At 43.5% G+C, this 25,905-nt stretch overlaps 1 protein-coding gene across 8 annotated transcripts in view; it reads left to right on the top strand.

Moving 5' to 3' along the window:
• The window catches only part of CASK (calcium/calmodulin dependent serine protein kinase), a 425,447-nt gene that overhangs the window by 188,995 nt on the left and 210,547 nt on the right, over positions 1 to 25,905 (top strand). For all 8 annotated transcript variants that reach the window (XM_077817582.1, XM_077817549.1, XM_077817556.1 and 5 more), the window contains 2 exons: positions 1,613 to 1,690; positions 13,897 to 13,969. In XM_077817582.1, coding sequence (XP_077673708.1) covers positions 1,613 to 1,690; positions 13,897 to 13,969 — 151 coding nt within the window. The remainder of the gene's footprint in view (positions 1 to 1,612; positions 1,691 to 13,896; positions 13,970 to 25,905) is intronic.

Genomic DNA, 25,905 nt, shown 5'->3' with positions numbered 1-25,905 from the left:
TGATGAGACTGTCTACAATACCATGTAGCCAATTTGTGACTGCTAGTAGTGAATATCTCCAATGGTGGATGATAGGACACTAGATGGGGAGGGTTCTGAGTTACTAGAGAGAATTCTTTCCCAGGTGTCTGGCTGGTGGGTTTTGCCACATGCTCAGGGTCTAATTCATTGTCATATTGGGGGTTGCGAAGAAATTTTCCCTTGGGTCAGATTAGCAGAGACCCTGGGGTTTTTCACCTCCCTCTGCAGCATGGGGCACAGGTCACTTGCAAGTTTAAACTAGTGTAAATAGTGGATTTTCTATAACTTGAAGTCTTTAAACCAGGATTTGAGTACTTTAGTAATTCAGCCAGAGGTTAGGGGTTTATTTCAGGAGTGAATGGGTGAGGTTCTGTGGCCTGCAATGTGTAGGAGGTCAGATTTAGATGCTCATGATGGTCCCTTCTTAACTTAAAGTCTGTAAGTCTTGGGCCCTCCAGCTGTCTGTCCAACTCCAGATAGCATCAGTGGCCAAGAGGGCTTTTTCCATTTCCTCTGAAGTAGGGGATTGCAGCCATTTGTCCTGGACATGGATCTTGCCATAGTCATCCATGCCTCTATTTCCAGCTGAATTACTGTAAAGAACTGTACATTCGGGTACCCTTTGAAGATCACTTAGCTCAAGCTAGTACAAAATGTGGACACCTGTCCTTTTAAAGGAGCTTCCCACATGTTGAATATTATATCATCAGTGCTCCAGAACTGTGCTGGCTTTCTAGTTCATTTCTCAGTGTTGTTCAGGTTATTGATTTCTAACCTATAAAGTCCTTCTATGATCTGGTCCTGTGTGTTAGAGAGACTGCATCTAACCATGACAGATGAAATCAGTTGGATTGCCTGAGCAGGCAAGTCCTTTGGCCCTTAAGGACCAGCTGGTAGGATGCTTTTGTTGGCAAGATGTTGGTTCTAGAATTAGTTTTCCCCCTAGGTCTGACTGAGCCTGGATTTGTTGACGTCAGGGTATGTTGTAAAGCAGGGGGGGCCAACCTACAGCCCACAAGAGCATTTCAGAAGGCCCACGGCCTGCTCCAATACTATATACTAACGGTTGATTCATTAGCGGTTTGTCATCATGTTTACATCATTTTACTTTACACAAATGTATAAATAGACAATACTGTACATAGGTTGCTTCTATCTAAATACATGTGAAACAAGCTGAACTTGAAATATAAATCAATCCAGGTGACTTGAAATCTACTAAAGTATGTAGAATCTGTTGAGCCCACACAATTTTATTCTTCGAATTGTGTGGCCTTCCTGTGCAAAAAGTTTGGGCTCCACTGCTGGAAAGGCTTGCTACTTTCCCAGACTTTTAATGCAGTTGGGGTAGGAATGAGAGTGTTGAGCACCTGAGATGTTTTGGGTTGGGGAATTTTTAGTTGACCTGACAGTTTGGATATAGTTGCTAAATGAGTTTTGCTTCATTATGAGTTGTACATACATCTAAAGCACTTTTGATATGAGCATTATACAAATGGAACATATTTCTGAAATATTTTACTGTAGTTTGACTTGGCAGCCTATTATCTGTTTTCTTACAAGAACATTTTTCATCTCTTTCTACCCATAGTATGGATGGAGCAGACCTGTGTTTTGAAATTGTAAAGAGAGCAGATGCTGGTTTTGTGTACAGTGAAGCCGTAGCCAGGTATGTACTCTAATTTTTAACTAATCCCTCGAGCTAAAGAGGAGGAGGTGGAATAAGTCATTTCCGTTACACTAATTTGTGGTTAAAAATAGAAACGCTATAAATAAGTCTGTTTGCACAGATTCTTATAGGGTAGGGGTTCTCAAACTGGGGGTCATGACCCTGTAGGTGGTTGCGAGATTAGTATGTGGGGGTCACGAGCTGTCAGCCTCCACCCCCCAAACCCTACTTTGCCTCCAACATTTATAATAGTGTTAAATATAAAAAAATGTGTTTTTAATTTATAAGGAGGGGTCGCACTCAGAGGCTTGCTGTGTGAAAGGGGTCACTGTACAAAAGTTTGAGAACCACTGTTACAGGGAGATCTATAGTAGAGTGTTTTAAAGGAAACTATTTATAAAAGTGGTCCCTCATACATGAGCTGTGCTTCTCAATGGTTGATGTGATTGTTAGATAGCGTGCTATTTCAAAGTCAATATTTAAGTCTTTGCCTTTTTATGAGTGTCACACTGAGTGGGATTTGATGGCTAACGGCCCTGGTGGGACTAAGCATTTCGTTTTACTGCTGGCACATTCAGCAGCTTTTAGTAGTGTCATGCTTATCCCTGTAACTGTGTTTCTAACCCATTTAATTTTTTAACTTCCGTAGTTGCATGATAGTCTAAAATGAAAGTGAACTCAAAGTTGTTAAAGGACAAAGAAATCCCATATTGCTAATATTCAGTTGAGTGTTCTTTTTAAAATTTACCTACTTCCATGGACTCCTCTTGGGTACCTGTAGAACCCTCACCTGCCAGATGCCCCATTTTGGCCAAATATTTTAAAAAACAGTCCTGAACAACCTGAGCTGCCAGAGGTTTCACTTTAAACCCTGGTTTCCTGCCATTGTTATGGAGATGAGGCACACCTCTGATTGCTTCTTCCCTCCCTTCCTCAGCCTAATGCTTTTTTGGCTTCTCCACTGAATTAAACTGTAATAACGTGCAGCACCAGATTTCCTCTCTTGCAAACCATAACAGTTCCATGCATGGAGAAGCAATGGAGTAGGGCTGAGGAGGGAGTGGAGGTAAGAATGAGGAGGTATGCAGCTGTGAAGGAGCAAGTTGCAGGCAAGGGCTATGTGCAGCAGCAAAGAGTAGAGGGGACCCTCTGTGGGTGGCTAAAGAGCATTGAGTGCCTTTCCCTGCTGTAAGAAAAGGAGTACTTGTGGCACCTTAGAGACTAACCAATTTATTTGAGCATAAGCTTTTGTGAGCTACAGCTCACTTCATCGGATGCATACTGTGGAAATTGCAGAAGACGTTATATACACAGAGACCATGAAACAATACCTCTTCCCACCCCGCTCTCCTGCTGGTAATAGCTTATCTAAAGTGATCACTCTCCTTACAATGTGTATGATAATCAAGTTACCAAATTGATAATCAAGAGTTACCAAAAGCAACTACAGTATTTGCTCAAGAAACTTCCTGAAAAAGCACAAGATCAAATCTGCACAGACACACCCCTGGAACCCCGACCTGGCCCAAGCTGGGCCATTTCCAGCACAAATCCAGGTTTTCTCATCTTCCCCCCCCTATCCCCCCCAAAAACCACACACACAAACTCACTCTCCTGCTGGTAATAGCTTATGCAAAGTGACCACTCTCCTTACAATGTGCATGAAAATCAAGGTGGGCCATTTCCAGCACAAATCCAGGTTTTCTCACCCCCCCACCCCCATACACACACAAACTCACTCTCCTGCTGGTAATAGCTCATCCAAAGTGACCACTCTCCCTACAATGTGCATGATAATCAAGGTAGGCCATTTCCAGCATAAATCCAGGTTTTCTCACCCCCCGCCCCCACACACAAACTCACTCTCCTGCTGGCAATAGCTCATCCAAACTGACCACTCTCCTTACAATGTGTATGATAATCAAGGTGGGCCATTTCCAGCATAAATCCAAGTTTAACCAGAACGTCGGGGGGGGGGGGTTTAGGAAAAAACAAGGGGAAATAGGCTACCTTGCATAATGACTTAGCCACTCCCAGTCTCTATTTAAGCCTAAATTAGTAGTATCCAATTTGCAAATGAATTCCAATTCAGCAGTTTCTCGCTGGAGTCTGGATTTAAAGTTTTTTTGTTGTAAGATAGTGACCTTCATGTCTGTAATTGCGTGACCAGAGAGATTGAAGTGTTCTCTGACTGGTTTAGGAATGTTATAATTCTTGACATCTGATTTGTGTCCATTTATTCTTTTGCGTAGAGACTGTCCAGTTTGACCAATGTACATGGCAGAGGGGCATTGCTGGCACATGATGGCATGTATCACATTGGCAGATGTGCAGGTGAACGAGCCTCTGATAGTGTGGCTGATGTGATTAGGCCCTGTGACGGTGTCCCCTGAATAGATATGTGGGCACAGTTGGCAACGGGCTTTGTTGCAAGGATAGGTTTCTGGGTTAGTGGTTCTGTTGTGTGGTATGTGGTTGTTGGTGAATATTTGCTTCAGGTTGGGGGGCTGTCTGTAGGCAAGGACTGGCCTGTCTCCCAAGATTTGTGAGAGTGTTGGGTCATCCTTCAGGATAGGTTGTAGATCCTTAATAATGCGTTGGAGGGGTTTTAGTTGGGGGCTGAAGGTGAAGGCTAGTGGCGTTCTGTTATTTTCTTTGTTAGGCCTGTCCTGTAGTAGGTGACTTCTGGGAACTCTTCTGGCTCTATCAATCTGTTTCTTCACTTCCGCAGGTGGGTATTGTAGTTGTAAGAATGCTTGATAGAGATCTTGTAGGTGTTTGTCTCTGTCTGAGGGGTTGGAGCAAATGCGGTTGTATTGCAGAGCTTGGCTGTAGACGATGGATCGTGTGGTGTGGTCAGGGTGAAAGCTGGAGGCATGTAGGTAGGAATAGCGGTCAGTAGGTTTCCGGTATAGGGTGGTGTTTATGTGACCATTGTTTATTAGCACTGTAGTGTCCAGGAAGTGGATCTCTTGTGTGAACTGGACCAGGCTGAGGTTGATGGTGGGATGGAAATTGTTGAAATCATGGTGGAATTCCTCAAGGGCTTCTTTTCCATGGGTCCAGACGATGAAGATGTCATCAATATAGCGCAAGTAGAGTAGGGGCGTTAGGGGACGAGAGTTGAGGAAGCGTTGTTCTAAATCAGCCATAAAAATGTTGGCATACTGTGGGGCCATGCGGGTACCCATAGCAGTGCCGCTGATCTGAAGGTATACATTGTCCCCAAATGTGACTTTGTCCTTACCCATAACTATTTTACAAAGTTCAGCCACCAGGTTAGCCGTGACATTATCGGGGATAGTGTTCTTGACGGCTTGTAATCCATCTTTGTGTGGAATGTTGGTGTAGAGGGCTTCTACATCAATAGTGGCCAGGATGGTGTTATCAGGAAGATCACCGATGGATTGTAGTTTCCTCAGGAAGTCAGTGGTGTCTCGAAGGTAGCTGGGAGTGCTGGTAGCGTAGGGCCTGAGGAGGGAGTCTACATAGCCAGACAGTCCTGCTGTCAGGGTGCCAATGCCTGAGGTGATGGGGTGCCCAGGATTTCCAGGTTTATGGATCTTGGGTAGTAGATAGAATATCCCAGGTCGGGGTTCCAGGGGTGTGTCTGTGCAGATTTGATCTTGTGCTTTTTCAGGAAGTTTCTTAAGCAAATACTGTAGTTGCTTTTGGTAACTCTTGATTATCAATTTGGTAACTTGATTATCATACACATTGTAAGGAGAGTGATCACTTTAGATAAGCTGTTACTAGCAGGAGAGTGGGGTGGGAGGAGGTATTGTTTCAGGGTCTCTGTGTATATAATGTCTTCTGCAGTTTCCACAGTATGCATCCGATGAAGTGAGCTGTAGCTCACAAAATCTTATGCTCAATTAAATTGGTTAGTCTCTAAGGTGCCACAAGTACTCCTTTTCTTTTTGCGAATACAGACTTACACGGCTGTTACTCTGAAACCTTTCCCTGCTGTAGCACTGAACATTTTACTGCCTTTTCCACTTGATAGATCTGCTATGGTTCTCAGCACCAAGCTTGCCCTCTAACAAGCCATAGTAGGTCTGTCAGGTAAAGAAAAGTGCTCCTGTCCCCTGCCTACTTATTTACTAATGTGTTCATCCTGGCACGCTCTGCTCCCTGTAGCCCATGCTGGGCTTAGTAGGCTTCAACAGTCATTGACTCCTGCTCCTTTCTTCTGTGCCAGGAGGCCCACAGCAGAGAAATGTTCTCCATCTGCTTCCTTGATACCTGAAAAAAAATTGTCAGATACTGTCATATCTTTGTTATACTTCACACTTTCTTCCCCAAAATTCTATGATGCTGGTAGTTTTACAGGATTAACTAATGCAGAAAATTAGGAATATGTAAGTGTTGAAACTAAGCCATGCAGACACAAAAACATTAGACTTGTGGGGAAAAAAAATATTCCAAAATAAATTATTCATGTTGAGAATTCTAAGCAAACTACAACTGAATATGCTGTGAAAACTATCTAGAATACTGATGTTTATCCTCTTTTAAATTTATGCAAGTTTGGCAATGATCTGTGTGAGGTTTAACAGTAATTTAAGGGATTTAAACTCTGTTTTGTGTAATACATAATACAATCTTAACTATGGAGTTGCTGGGATGGTCTCAGCAACTACTTAACAGCACACAATAACATTATGCAACAGTTTAGAACAAGAAATAAATTTTAAAATATATTGTGTTCAGTTGAAACAATAGAATTTGGAAGACAAGAAAGCAGTTATTCAGACTATAATTTAGCCAGGCTATTGGGCCTAAATTCCTTTCTTAGGCCTGGTCTACACTAGAAAATTAAGTTGGCATAACTGCGTCGCTCAGGGTGTGAAAAATCTACACTCCCTAGTGGTGTAGTTAAGCCGACTCAGGTCCCCATGTACACTTTTGTAGGTCAACAGAAGAACCACTACCTCTTGGGGAGGTGGATTACCTGCACCAATGGGAGAACCCCTCCCGTCAGCATAGGTCTGAACTGGAGTGTTACAGTGGCACAGCTGTGCCTTTGTAGTCCTTTAATTGTAGACAAGTCTTAGAATCTTTAAGGACCACAGTGGGTAAGGACACTAATTTTACTTGTTCGAAAATCAGCAGCGCTTAACACTCTGCTTGGCATTAGTTAAGTGTGGGGCAAGAGTGCCACCTAATGAATCAAAGTTATAGGGAAAGGGCTTGTTTTAAGCGTAGGTAACATAGGCAAGGTAGCCTGAGGCACCAAGTAAGCAAAATGACAAGCAACATAGGTTGCTTCCGTTTGCAACTTTCTATGAAAAGAGCTTCAGGCAGATTTACACTGACTAGTATTAGTCAGTTTTTATCTGTATCAAGTTCTTTATGCTGAAAGTTAACTGCAAAGACAAAGCAATAATTCTAGTCAGTTTCTTTTTGCAGTCAGCTCTGCCAGTAAGGCCTTTGAATCATGCAGAAATTGATATTTGCCTTTGAGGTAAAGGCTATAAAGGTTTATGTCCTGGAAGGGGCTACAGAAAAAAACTGATTAGAATCATAGAATCCTCTGTGGTGGAGTTTAAACTTGATTTAGAATGAGAGAAGAAGCCAGCAGAAGGGCTCCAAGGAGGCTGACATGATCAGAGTGTTGGGAAAGAAAAATAAGTTTTAAAATTGAATGTATTTGAGCTGTACAATAAGAGACAAGGAGTCTGGAAAGGAGAAGGTTATAGTTCTCTAAGTGAGAAATGATAGCATGCAAGAGTTTTAGCAGTGAGCGTGATAAAGTAGCAAATTTGGGAGCTATAGGAGGAGAAACTTTTATGTACTTCTGTGCAAGTCTAGATATGAGAAATGAAGGAGGTGAGTAGAGTTAAAAATGACCCAGAGCTTGACCAGGAAGGTGATGGAGTTGTAAAAAAGAGAAAGTGAAAATAGAAACAGGAGATGTTTTAAAAGAAGACAAGATGCTTAGTTTGACTTAGAATAGAATATCAGGTTGGAAGGGACCTCAGGAGGTCATCTAGTCCAACCCCCTGCTCAAAGCAGGACCAATCCCCAATCTTTGCCCCAGATCCCCAAATGGCCCCCCCCAAGGATTGAACTCACAACCCTGGGTTTAGCAGGCCAATGCTCAAACCACTGAGCTATCCCTCCACCAAACTTTTAACTTGAGAAAATGGTGTGATGTCCAAAAAAATATAAATGAGAAAGGAAGTGATACGAGATGGGATCAGAGGGGCCAAGTACAGGAGGGGAGATGAACAGTTGAGTTGTCAGCAAAAGGTGGTAACTGAAACCATGGGCATAGATTTTTGTAAAAATCTGTTTGAGCGATAAGGCAAGTCAGTTGGAGTTGGGAGTGGAACTCATAAGTTCTGGGCTCCTAGTTCTGGGCTCATTTTTCTAGACCTTGTAGCTTCATAAAATCTTTGTTCAGTCTTTTGGATTCTTTAAATGTACACACAGTATTACACATATAAATAAAAGAAACATACTTCATAGTTCGCTGAATAGCCAAAGCCTCTGTAGACTGAGCAGAAAACCTAACAGCAGAGTCAGCTGTGGATGTGCCCCCGTGTTCTAAAACTGTAGACACCAAAGAAATTCTATTGTGTACTGAAATGTGTGTATGTATATGTGTGTGCACACGCACAAAATAAACCTTTACATTGAAATTCTCCCTGATCTCGATTGATTGGAATTTAAATGTAGCTCTATTCTAATCATAGAATCATAGGACTGGAAGGGACCCCGAGAGGTCATCTAGTCCAGTCTGCTGCACTCAGGACAGGACTAAGTATTATCTAGACCATCCCTGACAGGTGTTTATCTAACCTGTTCTTAAAAATCTCCAGTGAAGGAGATTCCACAACCTCCCTAGGCAATTTATTCCGTGCTTAACCACCCTGACAGTTAGGAAGTTTTCCCTAATGTCCAACCTAAACCTCCCTTGCTGCAATTTAGTCCCATTGCTTCTTGTCCTATCAGAGGTTAAGAACAACAATGTTTCTCCCTCCTCCTTGTAACAACCTTTTATGTACTTGTGTAATCTGACACTTCTCAGTGAATTATTTGCTGTTGCTGCTTTGGAAGACTGTCCTTTGGAGAACTGCATATGTGTTGATGTGAACATAAGGTCTGCCAAAAAGTGGCTCTAAATCCCCACCATGTTGTAATAAAGTGAATTGATTGACAAGTATTGGAAAGACTTGTTGTTTCCCTAGAGGATATTATTTTATAATGTGGTGTCTTTTCATTAATATGCCCTTTAAATGTGCATGATATATTGGGTTCTGTGAGAGGTCAAAGTGCTGAACAGGAGGGATAATCACAGAATTTGTGGAACCAAGATCAGAACTTGTGATGAATCCTGTGGTCATCCATTTGATGTCTATAAATAAAAGGTATTGTTTACTTCTTAATGTAGAGTTCTTGAGGCTGTGACTGTCCCTTCCTCTGTTTTGTAGGAAGGCTGTCAACTAAGTCATTTTAATATAACCTCTTTTCTATCATAATACTTTTGACTTACAAAATTTTATGTAAAATTGATTCTGGCAGTAGTGCATATTCTGTGTTGTGATGGTCGTGCAGTCAAATAATAGCTTACTTAGCTTATTTTACGGTTTTAACTATCCAACCCTAAATTTTAAATTGACTCAATTTCAGAGACTAACGTTCAAAATATTTGTCGTTACTTGGGTGCTTGCCTAACTTTGTCACTGAGTATAGACTCCAGTGAAATAAGTATGTGATACATTTCTCCTGCTTGAGACAAATACCATGTGCAATTTGCAAAGAAGTGTGAGAAACTTTTAAATAAAAACAGTTCCTTGCTAAGTGGGTGTAGATTTTAGAATTTATTACCTCAGTGTACGTGGCGTCTCTGCTCATAAGAACTGCATGGAAGCTGATAATTTGTCACTTTGCTACAAGAAGATCCTATTACTATATTGCTCTCTCAAATACAGTGGAAGATCCAAAAGTTTCTTCACTTGTTTAGCACTTTTCATACAGTTACTTAATTCAATTTCTAATTTAGAAACACAAGATTAAAATAAATTGCAGATAGGGTTGCCAACTTTCTAATTACACAAAACCGAACACTCTCGCCCTGCTCACTACATTTTCCCTCCCTCGGTGGCTCGCTCTCTCCCACGCTCACTCACTTTCACTGGGCTGGGGCAGGAGGTTGGGGTGCGGGAGGGGGTGAGGGCTCTTAACTGCGGGTCCAGGCTTCGGGATGGGGCCAGAAATGAGGGGTTCAGGGTGCAGGAGGAGGCTCCAGGCTGGGACAGGGAGTTGGAGGGGGTGAGGGCTCCAGCTGGAACTGTGGGCTCTGGGGTGGGGCTGGGGATGAGGGATTTTGGGTGCAGGAGGGGGCACAAGGTTGGGGCAGGGGATTGGGGCACAGGCTTACCTCGGGTGGCTCCCAGTCAGCGGTTCAGTGGGGCTAAGGCAGGCTCCCTCCCTATCCTGGCTCCGTGCAGCACACTGGAAGCGGCCATCAGGTCCGGCTCCTAGGTTGGGGTGCCAGGAGTCTAGGTGTGCTGCTCTCTCCCACAGGCACTGCCCCCCCAGCTCCCATTGGCTGCGGTTCCCAGCCAATGGGAGTGCGGAGCCGGTGCTCGGGGTGGGGGCAGCTCATGGAGCCCTGTGGCTCCCCGCCTAGCAGTTGGACCTGCTGGCCATTTCTGGGGCACAGCGTGGTACCAGGACAGATAGGGACTAGCCCGCCTTAGCCCGCAGCACCGCTGACCGGACTTTTAACGGCCTGGTCGGCGGTGCTGACTGGAGTCGCCAGGGTACCTTTTCGACCGGGGGTTCTGGTCGAAAACCAGTCACCTGGCAACCCAAGCAGAGTATCAAAGCTGTTAACGCCTATGGAATGAAAGACTTGAGAGGCAATTGCAACAAGTGTCTTAGGGAAATGTCCTAGGATGAACTACTAAAAGCTAGTAGCCTGATCTTCAAAGGAGCTGAACATCTGTAGTCTCCATTGACTTCATTGGGATTTACATGGGCTCATCACTTCCGAAAATCAGGTCGCTGATTTATTGCTTGTGGTGCTGATGATCCACAGACAAGCCTGTAGCTGAGCAAATCAGTGCATATCAGATTTGTACATGATAGAAAGCCTTTGTATTCTTTTGCTGATATAAACTTGGCATTACAAAGGAAATGAAAACAACTGAAGGAGTTCAGCTTTGGGATCCCAAGGGTGAAAAGCTCAGATTCAGGCTGAATTTAGATAGTGCAGCAGTGAATATGGGCTCCTCAAATGGAGTCCAGGCCAAGTTTAGATCACAACTCTATTATTGTGCAGTGCCCCAACCACTGCCTGGAGCTTGCTATTCTGTATCCTTGAAAGGATTTTCATTAACTTAAATCATAACATTTGAAACTCTTTCAAAATAAATTTAAATGTTTTCGGTCCCAAAAGATGACAACTTCAAGCCAAGATTTACCCAATTCCTTGAAAACATTAGTTAATCCACAAACTCTGTCAAGTCTGATGATCAGATGCTTTTTTTTATCCTAAGACCAGTTAGGTCAGGGGTGGGCAACTACAGCCTGTGGGCCACATCCGGCCCGCCAGCCATTTTAATATGGCCGTCAAGCTCCCACTGGGGAGCAGAGTCAGGGGCTTGCCCTGCTGCAGAGCTCCAGCTGGGGGGCAGGGTTGGGGGGCCACTCCACGTGGCTCCCAGAAGCAGTGGCATGTCCCTCTTCAGACTCCTATGCATAGGGGCAGCCAGGGGCTTCCACTCTGTATGCTGGCGCCACCCTTGCAGCTCTTATTGGCCGGGAACTGCTGCCAATGGGAGCTGCAGGAGCTACACCTGTGGACGGGGAAGCACACAGAAGAACCTCTTGGCAGTGCCTCCGTGTAGGAGCCAGAGGGGGGACATGCTGCTGCTTCCCAGAGTTGCTTGAGGTAAGCACCACCCTGAGCCTGCACCCCTAAGCCAACCCCCTGCCCCAGCCTTGATCCCCCTCCCACCCTCCGAAATCCTCAGTCCCAGCCCGGAGCACCCTCCTGCACCCCAAACCCCTCATCCCCAGACCCGCCACAGCCCTGATCCCCCTCCTCCCAAACCCCTCGGTCCCAGCCTGGAGCACCCTCCTACCCCCAAACCCTTCATCCGCAGCCCTCACCCCACCTCACCCCTGCACCCCAGCCCGGAACCCCCTCCCACACCCTGAACTCCTCATTTCTGGCCCCTACCCCAGAGCCCACAGCCCTAGCCAGAGCCCTCATCCCCTCCCGCACCCCAACCTCAATTTCGTGAGCATTCATGGCCCGCCTTACAATTTCAATACCCAGATGTAGCCCTCCAGCGAAAAAGTTTGCCCCGGTTAGGTAGTGGTGTGAAGGCCTCTGTTTTGACTTTATCTGAGTTGTGCGAAGTGGGAAAAAGAAGCACAATATACTTTTCATTGTTTCATCATGCACTAATACGACTTCCCTTGTAGGCTCTATGTTGTCTCTAGTGATAGAGTTTAGTTAATGTATTTTGTGAACTTGAATTTTTACCTCAGAATGCTGCCAAGTAGTTTATCAATTTGACTTTTACTATTGACGATTCTAGTAGAAAATCAAGCTAGCATGCTGTGTCCGTTTTGGTTAGATTAATTTTAACGGGCATTCTGCAGAATCATGTTGCAAAGCAATTGAGTGAAGGGAGAGGTAGAGTTAAAAATCTAGGACCATAAAATCTAGAATCAGGTATAAAAGCTTTTGAGATGGAAAGGGAGGAGATTAGTTAGAAACAACTGTCTGAAGCAAAATGATCACTTAGTTAAAACTATCTAAAAATACTAATAATTCACTATACAATTTGGTATAATTTTCATTGCTTATATAGAGTTATATAGTATTGTTCATTGATAGATCTGAAAGCACATTATAAAGGTGAATAAATATAAAAATCTTTATTTCACAGCTGGGGAAACCAAGGTGTTGAGAGTTTCAGGCCAAAATTTAAAGAAGGGTTCCTTCATTTTGGGGTTCCCAAACTGAGATATGCTGACAACCTACAGCCCCTACTGACATCAGTTGAATTTGTGAGTGCTTAGCACCTTGTGGGTATCAAAGTGGAGATTCAAAAATTAACTTAATGTATTTGAAAATTTGAGAGATTATTATTTGCCCTCAGTCATTCCAGTGAGCCAGTGGGAGAGCTCAGAATGAATCCAGGTCTCCTAACGCCCAGATCAGGGCATATTAGGGTGACCAGATAGTAAGTAAGAAAAATCAGGACAGGTGGTGGAGGGTAATAGGTACCTATGTAAGAAAAAGCCCCAAATATCTGGACTGTCCCTATAAAACTGGGACATCTGGTCACCCTAGGGCACATTTTCCGAAGAGATCTGCAGAATTGAGGAAGGCACATTCTGTAGAATTTAATAAAAGTTTTTGCAGAATTCCTATCCCCTATTATTAGCATTCATTACTGTTCCATAGGAATAAAAAAAAAGTGACACTGAGTCAGGATTACAAGTCTAAAATACAATCCCACAGTCTGAAATGAATCCTGCTTGAAGTTATAATTTAGTGTATACTAAATGTAAAATAAGCAAATATAATGCCTATTAAATGTATTCATGGATTTGGCAAATTCATGCGTACATGTATTGTCTTCACAAAAGTATTTCACAATGTAATTGTTGTAGCTGGCTGAATGATCCTTTACTTAACTAGTTGATTTTCAGTTTTCCTCTGTACCTTCACTGTTAACGTTTTACACAATATTTTGATCTTTTCTTTGTGTATTTGTGATTTGCATGTATTGCTATGCAGTGTGTTCATTCCTATACCAGTGATTGTTTCTTTTTTGGATGAGTAGAAATAATTGAATATTCGGAAAAAGGAAAGTGAACTTTAATAGTAATAATATTGTACTCTATTTTGTTAGCATAAGCCTATTTTATTATAAATTACATTTTTAACTGTGTGAGTGGGTTTTTTCCTGAAAAAGTATTTATTAATGGTCAGAGTACACCTCAGATTTTGAAATTAGAAACATTTGTGTTCACGATATATTTTTATTATTCATTCTTATGAATACATAGTTCCTACTCTAACACTCGGCATATTTATAATTGAGGGCTTTAAAGGTAAGTTTTGTAATGATAGTTTTGTAGGTGGGAGGCTTAAAACTGAGTGCACCATATTTATATAGTATTTTTGCATAAGTTTGTTCTATTGTCTTAGACATATTTTGTTTTTACAGTCATTACATGAGACAGATACTGGAAGCTCTACGTTACTGTCATGATAATAACATAATTCACAGGGATGTGAAGGTAAGTCTTTTATCATTTCCACAATAAACATATCCTGCCTACTTTGAAAGCTCTCTGTAATTTAGGGTAAAATGGGTGTTTGTATGCAGGAGAAACATAATTGGTGCTAGCAACATTGATACTTTAAGGAAAATCTCTTGATTTTTGTCAGCATAAAAATATTTAATAATTCTTTATTCACATGTTATATATGTATGTGACTGTAATTTAATTTGAAAGTCATTATATGACTTCCGAGTCCTGAATATTCATATAATTTCTGCTTGTGAATTTCGTTAAAGAAAATTTGAGATTTACTAAATTGTATAAATTAAACTGAAATTGGTAGAAGATTTAATTACTTCATCTTTGTGACTGTGTTCAGCAAAAACTAAATCTCCAGAGATGTTCGTGCTTAAATGAAATGTCTGTTATATTACCTTTTTTTAAGCTAGCCAACTAATTTAAAATACTCTTCTAAACATTTCCCCAGTTATCAATAGATCCTTTACATGTGCACACATTATTTGGAAAAGTAGAATTTTTCATTTTTAAAAACAATTTATGTATATAATCAAAATTCCATGTTTTCCATGTTCATTAATCTAATCTTCTGGAGTGAGTTTTGGTCAGTTCCAGTTGCCTAGTCAAGGAGGGCCCTGATTCTGATAAAAGACTCTGGTCATTAATGGTAAATAATAACTTATTGGTTGCTATTCACATAAACAGTTGTGTTAGTGAGAAATTATTAACAGGAAACCTTTTTTGCGAATTTCATTTTTAAGATGGATATTTCCACCAGTCTTCCCTAATAGGTTGTTTCCATCCATACTGAGACAATGGGCAGTTCAAGCACTTTGATGTGAACATAGAACTGTAAGCCATCACATTCTGCTTCCTGACAGAAACTTCTTTCCAAACATATGTAGATAAAACACATCAGTTCAGGAACTGTATATTTGTTTACCCTTTGTGTAACATACAAACTGTTAAGGCAAGCAACTTTGAGAGTCATCACAGAAAAAAAAATAGCTGCATCTATGTAGAACTACATAGCTCTTCAGATATTGAGCATGGTTTGGTGTGGTGGTGGTAAGTCATACAAAAAATTCTCAGGTAAGACATGTTTGACTGTTTCACTTCATTAACACCCTCTTTCTGTACTGGTGAGGAGAACTGAGGAGTGAAGGAAGGGAAAGGGAGGATAAGGAGAAGAAATAATGAGCAAAATGTGAAGGGATATCATCCAAACCTGTTTGTTTCTTATTGAAGGATCCCCATGTGGAACACCTGTTTTTTCTGAAGGATTCATCTTCAAAGGATTAGAACGTAGAGTTTATTATAATACTTAGTCCTGCCGTGAGTGCAGGGGACTGGACTAGAAGACCTCTCAAGATCCCTTCCAGTCCAATGATGCAGCTAAGTGGACGGAAGAATGCTTCCGTCATTTGGGGACATGGAGCTCCTGCAGCACTGGAAAAACCCCTTCCAGTGCTGTAAACTGAATCTACACTACTACAAGATTATGCTAGTATAGCTCAGCACCACAGCTGTGTCACTGTAATTAGTTCAGTGGCTTAGGTTGGGAGGCTCTTTGGAATTATGGGATAAGCCTGTTAACTGGATGCCTTTGCTAAAATGCTGGACACTGAAATAGCTGACAACTAAATAGTATCTGTTTGGTTTCAGAGTTTTATAAAAAAACTAATTGAAATGAATGGGACTGTTCAAACCTCTCATAGCTACATTTATATGATATGCAGACTCACAAAAACAACACTGGATCAGTTTTCACTGACTCCATTCATGTTTTCAGTTATCGAGAAACAAAAAAGCTTATATTCCACAGAAAAGGAAAGGGCAAGAGGTGGCATCTCTGCCACAGAATTGTGAAATTCCTGGGACTCTGGGTGATATCCTTTTAAAGCCAGAATAAGTCATTCATATATATGTGTGGTGGTGGTGATTAAAGTCAATAAAAAAAAAGAAAGACTAGCCATTGTGTATAACATTAACCTCACCTTTAAGTGTCCAAAGTATAGTGATCTGCTCTCTTTGTTTCCATGACAGAACTGTTAGTTTTTAGTATTCGGGGGGGAATACTGACATAAAAAATTATGAAGCACTGAGGGCCAGATTCAGTAAAATAACCATTTTCCATGTCATCTAGCTTTAAAAATATCAAAATCAAGCAGTGTTTTTATTGAATCTGGTCCTGTGTGTTACAGTATATCAATCAGATTGCATGGCTGGTTGAACATTTCTAGCGTTCCCATCTGCCAGTGAATGTAATTTACACTTTACCCAAAAGTTCTTCAAGAAGCTATTGTGGAAATATAGTAATTTCATGTTCAGGGGTAGAATCCTGTCATAGATTTAAAACATCTAAAAAAATAAAAATAAATGAACCACTCTCTTCAATGCGGAGTAGTTAAAAGTGAGGTGTTCCTAAGATTGTTACTAACATATGCAGTGTGTTACCTGTTCACCATCTTCTACATTTATAAAATAAAGTTAAGTGGCAAGGTTTGTCAGCAACGCACAATTATCTAATTAGTAAAATCTATGGAGGAGAGTAAAGAACTGCAGAATGATCAAATAAACTGAGTGACTAGGCAATGCAGTTTCCAATAAAGTTCACCATAGACAGGTATAATTAACTGGAATAAATAATTTAAACTGATTTTGCATACTGAGTTCTCAGTTAACTGCAATACCTCAGGATAGAGCTCTAGGTGTCACTATACAGATAATGTTTTTAAAGGAAGCTAGCAGTCTAAATGACCAATGTCCATTTTACCTGAATAGATTGAGTAAATGTTGTCTGTAAAGTGGAACGAAGCGCATTTGATTTTTGGTAAATAAAATATTAAATAATTTAGGATTACCAGTGCTCTATCCACTTTGCACTTTTTAAAGTTTGTAGGTATTGGATTACAACTCACTCAGTAAAACCTGTTGTACGCTTGAAAGTTATACTGGTATAACTGTTGGGTAGGGGTATGATTTAAAAAATAACACCTTATATAGGCATACTGGTACAAGCCCTAGAGTGGATGCAGTTATACCAGTATAGTTATTTCCTATTACTGTGTGAAAATAACTGTGCTGATATAAAGTGCCTTTTTACCATAGGCATAATTTGACTGCTATATTTCAGGGAGCAGGCAGCATGCATGCTCACCAAAGCCAGTTCCCCTTGCTCACTTGTTCTCTTCCCCTGCCTGGAATGTACCTGGGCTGCCGGTGCTGGGGGAGGGCACGGGCCAGCTTGACGGGAGAGCCCAAACTGCTGCTGTCCGCTGTGGCAACCTGAGTGTGGGAGTTGCGGCCACTCTGGCACCAGCTGTTGCAGTGATGCTGCCTTACTGTTGCCTTCAGGTGCTGCTGTGGCCATCTTCCTGCTGGGGCTGCTGCTGTTGTCACTGCCAAGGGGAGATTGCATCCTAGGATCATAGAATCATAGAATATCAGGGTTGAAAGGGTCCTCAGGAGGTCATCTAGTCCAACCCCCTGCTCAAAGCAGGACCAATCCCCAATTAAATCATCCCAGCCAGAGCTTTGTCAAGCCTGACCTTAAAAACTTCTAAGGAAGGAGATTCTACCACCTCCCTAGGTAACGCATTCCAGTGTTCCACCACCCTCCTAGTGAAAAAGTTTTTCCTAATATCCAACCTAAACCTCCCCCACTGCAACTTGAGAGCATTACTCCTTGTCCTGTCCTCTTCTACCACTGAGAATAGTCTAGAACCATCCTCTCTGGAACCCCCTTTCAGGTAGTTGAAAGCAGCTATCAAATCCCCCCTCATTCTTCTCTTTTGCAGACTAAACAATCCCAGTTCCCTCAGCCTCTCCTCATAAGTCATGTGTTCCAGACCCCTAATCATTTTTGTTGCCCTTCGCTGGACTCTCTCCAAGCCACTTCTCCCCACCACCCCGCTTTTTCTCTCCACTGTCCCTGCCCTAGCCCCATTCCCCTATCCTCTTCTCTTCCCCCTGCCCATCTCCCTTCCCCACTTTCTCTTCCTCCACCCCACCCCCTTCCCCCCCCCCAGGCACTCACCATTCTACAGGAAACAGGATGGTGGCCATGAAGGATACCCATAGAAGGCAATGACAATGGATACTAGGAGCTGGCGGGAGGCGGCATCCAGTTACAGAGGCAGTGACCTGGAGTGGCCACTCTCGACAGAAGAAGCAGCTCTGTCCTTCCCTTTCTGCTCCCCACCCGGCCCTGGCTGTTGGGGAGAGGGGCCGAGCGAGCCAGAAACATGCTGGCAGGAGGCACAGCGTGGAAGGGCAGAGCCCGCAGCGGGATGAGCAGAGCAGCTCAGCGCTCACAGAAATCGGAGAAGGGAAGTCACATGCACCCCTCGTGCCTCACTTCTGTTTGGGGGGGCAATGCCTCCTTGACCCACCAAACTACTCCCATGATATCACTGTATCCACTGGCACCACTTTAACTATATTGATATAGTTAAGCAATACAGCTTTCTAGTGTAGACAGGGCCTAACAGTTACAAAGCCTCTTATGCATCCCAGGTGAGATTCTGGGTTATGCCTCTAATAGATGCAGCAGTGAACTTGTGGCCCAGAGGGAGTATAGGTCTAAAGTAGCTTCAAGGCACTTTTGTACCTTCCTGATTCTGGCCTGTTCTGGGGGCTGAAGTGCCCCTACCATAACTTACCCCCAAGGGTGTCTAAATTATGGAAGCTTGTTTCCAGCTTCCTATAAGCAAGAGTGCTACCCAGAATCTCTGCAGTGCTATGTGCCGCACCCCAACCTCAATGCATCCCTCCTGCCTCCAGCCACATCCCCTATTCCAAGAGGTAAGAGTGGGTCCTCAAAAAATAGGCTGTGGCTGTCTTCCTCATTTCATGCAGTGAGGGGATATCACCAAATGCAGATAACATCAAGAGAGTATGTGCTGGGGTATCACCTTGAGCATGAATCAGTCACTGGAGGCTTCAGGCATTTAAGGTATAAAGAAGCTGTTAAAACATATGCATAAAGCACTCAGCTGCTATTATGTCTCTGCACAGTACACATGTTTTTGTTCCCCATACATATTGCCTTTTTTTGATGGGTTTCCCAGGAAGGATGATGGGAGGAAATCCATCCACTGACAGCATCTGAGACTACCAGATGTTTCACAATGAAGTCTACAAAGCAATTGAGCATAGGTCCCAGATGCTAGGCACTAAGGCTTACCCCAAGATTTAGCAATAGGGTTGGGCGCAAGCCACCAAAATGATTTCACTATGTTCTCAATAATTGAAATAAATCTGGAATCTTCCTCTAAAAGCAAGAAGTACCAGGGCGACTCTTCTGCAATTCATAACTGTCAGAGATATAGCTAATTTTAAAAAATAAATAACTATTCCTTTGCCTCCACAGTCTTGTGTTTCTCATTAACAATGTTGGGATTTATAATATTGAAAATAGTACTCTTATTACTAAGGGCAGGTCTACACTACGGGGTTAAGTCGACCTTAGCTACGCAACACTAGTTACATGAATAATGTAGCTGGAGTCAGTGTAGCTTAGGTTGACTTATTGCGGTGTCTACACCGCACTGGATCGACAGGAGTGACTTACCTTATGCTTCTCATTCCGGTGGAGTACCAGAGTAGATGGGAGAGCAATCAGTGGTCGATTTAACGGGTGTTCAATAGACCTGCTAAATCAATCCACATAAGTGTAGACATGTTGTAAGTTATAGAAGAACTCTCTCTCATGTTCAATACTTAAGGCAGTTAAAAGGATGACATATGCAGTAACAAAAACTGCACGTTTCGAGTACTATATTTTTGTGACCTTGAAGATTTTGGAGTTACATATTTGAGTGTCTGAGATAAATTTATCATGAAGTCTTGACAGTTCTGTTGAGTCATATCTGAATAGGTGGAAAAGCTTGTGAAACTTGATGAAAACAGGATGCAAGCTGCTAATATGTCTTTTAAATCTGAAAGTTTTCAAGCAGTTATTGAAGAGAAATAGAGATTCATTTCAGGTCTGGTCTATGCTACTGAGTTAAGTCAGCGCAGTGCAGCTTACGTCGACCTAACTATGGAGGTGTCTACACTTAAATTTTTCTCCCTCTGATGTAACTACCCCACTATGCTGACTTAACTCCACCTTCACGAGTGTCTAAGCCCTGGTCTACACTACGACTTTAGGTCGGATTTAGCAGCATTAGATCGGTTTAGCCCTGCACCCGTCCACACTAAGAAGCCATTTTTCCGACTTTAAGGGCTCTTAAAACCAGTTTCTGTACGCCTCCCCGACAAGTGGATTAGCACTGAAATCGACCTTGCTGGGTCCAATTTGGGGTAGTGTGGACACAATTCGACAGTATTGGTTTCTGGGACCTATCCCAGAGTGCTCCATTGTGACCCCTCTGGACAGCACTCTCAACTCAGATGCACTGGCCAGGTAGACAGGAAAAGCCCCACGAACTTTTGAATTTCATTTCATATTTGGCCAGTGTGGCGAGCTGATCTGCACAGGTGACCATGCAGTCCCAGAATCGCAAAAGAGCTCCAGCATGGACCAAATGGTAGGTACTGGATCTGATCGCTCTATGGGGAGACGAATCTGTGCTATCAGAACTCAGCTCGAAAAGACGAAATGCCAAAATATTGGAAAAAATCTCCAAGGGCATGAAGGACAGAGGCTGTAACAGGGACCCACAGCAGTACCGCATGAATCTTAAGGAGCTCAGGGAAGCCTACCAAAGAACCAGAGAAGCAAACGGCTGCTCCGGGTCAGAGCCCCAGACATGCTGCTTCTATGATGACCTGCATGTCATTTTAGGAGGTGCCCCTACAGCTACCCCAGCCCTGTGTGTGGACTCTGTCGATGGACTGTCACGCAACAGGGATGCGGATTTTGGGGACAAGGAAGATGAGGAGGAGGAGGTTGAAGCACAGCGAGCAAGCGGAGAAACTGTTTTCCCCGACAGCCAGGAACTGTTTTTCACCCTGGATCTAGTACCCTCCAACCCACTGAAGGTGGGCTCGCAGACCTAGAAGGCAGAGAAGGGACCTCTGGTGAGTGTACCTTTGAAAATATAATACATGGTTTAAAAGCAAGCGTGTTTAATGATTAATTTGCCCTGAAGACTTGGGATGCATTCGCGGCCAGTAACACTACTGCAAAAGTCTGTTAATGTGTATAGGGATGGAGCGGAAATCCTCCAGGGACATCTCAGTGAAGCTCTCCTGCATGTACTCCCAAAGCCTTTGCAAAAGGTTTCTGGGGAGGGCAGCCTTATTCCATCCTCCATGATAGGGCACATTACCATGGCAGGCCAGGAGCACGTATTCTGGAATCATTGCATAACAAAGTATGGCAGTGTATGGTTGCGGTGTTTGCTGGCATTCAAGCAACATCCGCTCTTTATCCCTCTGTGTTATCCTCAGGAGAGTGATATCATTCATGGTCACTTGGTTGAAATAGGGGAATTTTATTCAGAGGTGGCCGATCCTGCTGGGCTGTTTGCCTGTGGCTGAACAGAAATCATCCCCGCTGTTAGCGACGCGGTGGGGGGGAGGGGTAAAGCGATTATCCCAGAGAATTGGGGGGGGGGGGGGAAGGCGGGGACGTTAGTTGGGTTTGTGCTGCACGTTAACCCGAAAACTGCAGCCCCTCCTTTTAAATGGCCGACCTATTTTAAAGGACCAACCCAATGGGTGCTTGGTATGTGAAATGAGGGCGCTGCTGTTGGAAACGATTCCCACATGTTATGAAGGTTAAAGAAGCAAAAAGACTGTGGCTTACTATGTCTGCCTGCAAGCCGAATTCTGTTGCCCGCCGGCCCTGCGTGTATGATTTCTCGCACCATGCTGGCAGGCCCTTGATATAAGAGGCAAAATGTAATGTTAACAGCTTGGGTCACCATGAAAGAGACTACCCATTGTTCTCTAAAATGTCTCTTTTTAAAGACTAATCTCCCTTTTTTTCCCTCCCGCAGCTGCAAATGTTTCAACAGTCCATGTATCATCTCTGTCCCAGAGGCTATCAAAGATTAGAAGCCGAAAAAAACACACTCACAATGAAATGTTCTCTGAGCTCATGCAGGCCTCCCACTCTGAAAGAGCCCAGCAGAATGCGTGGAGGGAGACAATGCCAGAGTCCAGGAAAGCACAAAATGACTGTGAGGACAGGAGGCGGCAGCATGATGAGAGGAGGCAGGATGCAATGCTGAGGCTACTGGAGGATCAAACTGATATGCTCGGGCGTATGGTTGAGGTGCAGGAAAGGCAAGCTGGAGCACAGACCTCCACTACAGCCCCTGCATAACCAACCACCCTCCTCCCCAAGTTCCATAGCCTCATCCCCCAGCCACCCAAGAATACGGTGGTGGGGCCTCTGGGCACCCAACCATTCCACCCCAGAGGACTGCCCAAGCAACAGAAAGCTGGCATTCAATAAGTTTAGAAGTGCAGTGTGGCCTTGTCCTTCCATCCTCCCCTCCTCTACCACCCCACCCGGTGCTTCCATCCTCCTCTACCCCTCCCGGGCTACCTTGGCAGTTATCCCCCCATTTGTGTGACGAATTAATAAAGAATGCATGAATTTGAAACAACGATGGCTTTATTGCCTCTGCAAGCGGTGATCAAAGGGGAGAGGAGAGGTCAGTTGGCTTACAGGGAAGTAGGGTGAACCAAGGGGGTGGGTTTTCATCAAGGAGAAACAAACAGAACTTTCACACCATAGCCTGGCCAGTCATGAAACTGGTTTTCAAAGCTTCTCTGATGCGCAGCGCAACCTGCTGTGCTATTCTAACTGTCTGGCTGCATGTAATCAGCCGCCAGGCAATTTGCCTCAACTCCCACCCTGCCATAAACGTCTCCTCCTTACTCTCTCAGATATTGTGGAGCACACAGCAAGTAGTAATAACGATGGGAATATTGGTTTCGCTGAGGTCTAACCAAGTCAGTAAACTGTGCCAGCGCGCTTTTAAATGTCCAAATGCACATTCTACCACCATTCTGCACTTGCTCAGCCTATACTTGAACAGCTCCTGACTACTGTCCAGGGTGCCTGTGTAGGGCTTCATGAGCCATGGCATTAAGGGGTAGGCTGGGTTCCCAAGGATAACTATAGGCATTTCAACATCCCCAACGGTTGTTTTCTGGTCTGGAAAGTAAGTCCCTTGCTGCAGCTGTTCATACAGACCAGAGTTCCTGAAGATGCGAGCATCATGTACCTTTCCCAGCCATCCCATGTTGATTTTGGTGAAACGTCCCTTGTGATCCACCAGTGCTTGCAGCACCATTGAAAAGTACCCCTTTCAGTTTGTGTACTGGCTGCCAAGGTGGGCCGGTCCCAAGATGGGGATATGCGTTCCGTCTATGGCCCCACCACAGTGAAGGAATCACACTGCAGCAAAGCCATCCACTATGACCTGCACATTTCCCAGAGTCACTGCTCTTGATAGCAGCAAATCAATGTTTGTGTTGGCTACTTGGATCACAGCAGCCCCCACAGTAGATTTGCCTACTCCAAATTGATTCCCAACTGACCGGTAACTGTCTGGCATTGCAAGCTTCCATGGGGCTGTTGCCACTCGCTTGTGAACTGTGAGGGCTACTCTCATCTTGGTATTCTTGTGCTTTTAGGGCAGGGGAAAGCAAGTCACAAAGTTCCATGAAAGTGCCCTTACGCATGCGGAAGTTTCACAGCCACTGGGGATCATCCCAGACCTGCAACACTATGTGGTCCCACCACTCTGTGCTTGTTTCCCGGGCCCAGAATCGGTGTTCCACGGCATGAGCCTGCCCCATTGCCACCATGATGGCTAAATTGCCGGGGCCTGTGCTTTGAGAGAAGTCTGTGTCCATGTCCTCATCACTCTCATCACCATGCTGTCATCGCATCCTCGCCTGCTTTTGCAGGTTCTGGTTCTGCATATACTGCACCATAATGCGCAAGGTGTTTACAATGCTCATAACTGCTGCGGTGATCTGAGCAGGCTCCATGCTTGCCATGGTATGGTGTCTGCAGGAGAGCAGAGTTGCAGGGGAAGTGGTGGATGACGACGACGATGACAGCAGTCCTACTGCACCGTCTGCTGCCAGGACACAACAGCTGAGTGGGCTGCACGCTTGCCGTGGTATGGAGAGACGAGCAGCCGAGCAGAGTTGCAGCAGGAGTGGCCCTGCGAGACCAGCAGGAGAGCGGAGTGCCAGCGGAAGCGGTGGATGACGACGGTCATATAGAGGACCTGTGAGATGGATTCATAGCATCAGGAGAGCAAGAGAGCAGAGTGGCAGCGGAAGTGGTGGATGAAGACGGTTAGCAGTCCTACTGCTCCATCTGCTGAAAGCAGTATGGCGTCCGCACAGAAAAAAAGCGCGAAACGATTGTCCACCATTGCTTTCACGGCCAGGAGGTGCGACTGACGACATCTACCCAAAACCACCCGTGACAATGTTTTTACCCCATCAGGCATTGGGAACTTAACCCAGAATTCCAATGGGCGGCGGAGACTGCGGGAACTGTGGGATAGCTACCCACAGTGCAACGGTCCGAAAGTCGATGCTAGCCTCTGTACTGTGGATGCGCTTAGTGCATTAGTGTGGGGACATACCCAGTCGACTGTAGAAAATCGCTTTCTAAAAAACCGACGTCTATAAATTCAACCTAATTTCGTAGTGTAGACATACCCACAGAGTAAAGGTCGAAGTAGTTAGGTCAATGTAGATGCTGCATTGTATATGTCGACCGTTACAGGCTTTCAGGAGCTGTCCCACAATGCCCCATACTGACAGTACAATTGATACAGGTGCTTGTGGTGAGGATGCGCACCACCAACACGAGGAGCAAAGTGTAGACATGCACAAGCGATGTAAATACTGCAGTGGCTGAATGCCAACATAAATTAAGTTGACTAATTTTGTGGTGTAGACATGGCCTCGGGGGGAAAAATGAGCTATTGCTTAAGTATTGTATAATCACGTTGATATATGCCATTCATATAGGCATAATCTACAAAGAGCTGTATTTCTTTAATGTTAGAGGCGCATATAAAATCTGTTGTTGCACAAGCTGTTCAACTGAATTTTAAAATGTTTCTGCAGTAAAACATGTAAGTTTACTGTTGATTTGTTTAACATATATATATTTTTCTCAAACTAAGATATAAACATATAGCATTTTGTATTGCTGCATATTGTGTAAAAGTATGTAATGAAAATATTTTTTAATAGTTCAAACATAAGAATGGATCAAGGTCATAGCAAGAACCTTAACAGTAAATTTCCAGATTTTTGTTTGTTTTGCAGCTAAATGCTCAGACTTAATGTGGTACATAGAGTGTGGGGGTGGGGTGGTGCATGTGGGGCATGCACATATGTTGAATAAAATATAGTGTACAGTTAGATTATCTGAGTGTCTTGGGTGACACCCAAACCATCAAACAGTTGATGTTTTGTCAGAGGAATTTGGCCTTTATACAGAGTTTTGATTTTGGTAATAAAAACAAATTGAATGTAACCCAGAGTTGAGAAGGTTTGTGGTTGTTTAAGCTGTGCAAAAATCCAAAGAGTGGCCAGTGAAACCGATAAATCTGCTAAAGTATAATCCACAATATGTAGGCTCCTGCCTTCTTCAGATAGCAAAAGATGCATCTCAGTAGCTCTGAAACTGATGGAACAGAAAATGGTTTTTCCAAAAAGTACAGCTACATATTATACTGTTACATGGCACCTCCAAAAGCCAATATTTGAGGCAATGGATTATTGTATACAGATGGAAGTATTGTTTTTTGTGTTAAACTTGTCATGACAGTATTTTAAGATGAGAGAACCAGACTTGTTTTATGTTGAACAAGTCCTGATGCTTTTTTGGTGTCTAAATCTAGTATAGAGGTCACTGTAAATATATGTACAGTATACTTAAGAAAAATCTTTCTTTAGTTTAAAAATAATTACCTTTGGCAGATTTCACT

Source organism: Eretmochelys imbricata, chromosome 1, assembly GCF_965152235.1.
Source record: "Eretmochelys imbricata isolate rEreImb1 chromosome 1, rEreImb1.hap1, whole genome shotgun sequence".
NCBI lineage: Eukaryota > Metazoa > Chordata > Testudines > Cheloniidae > Eretmochelys > Eretmochelys imbricata.
Note: the sequence above shows the minus strand (reverse complement) of the source record. Positions and strands in the feature narration are given on the sequence as shown.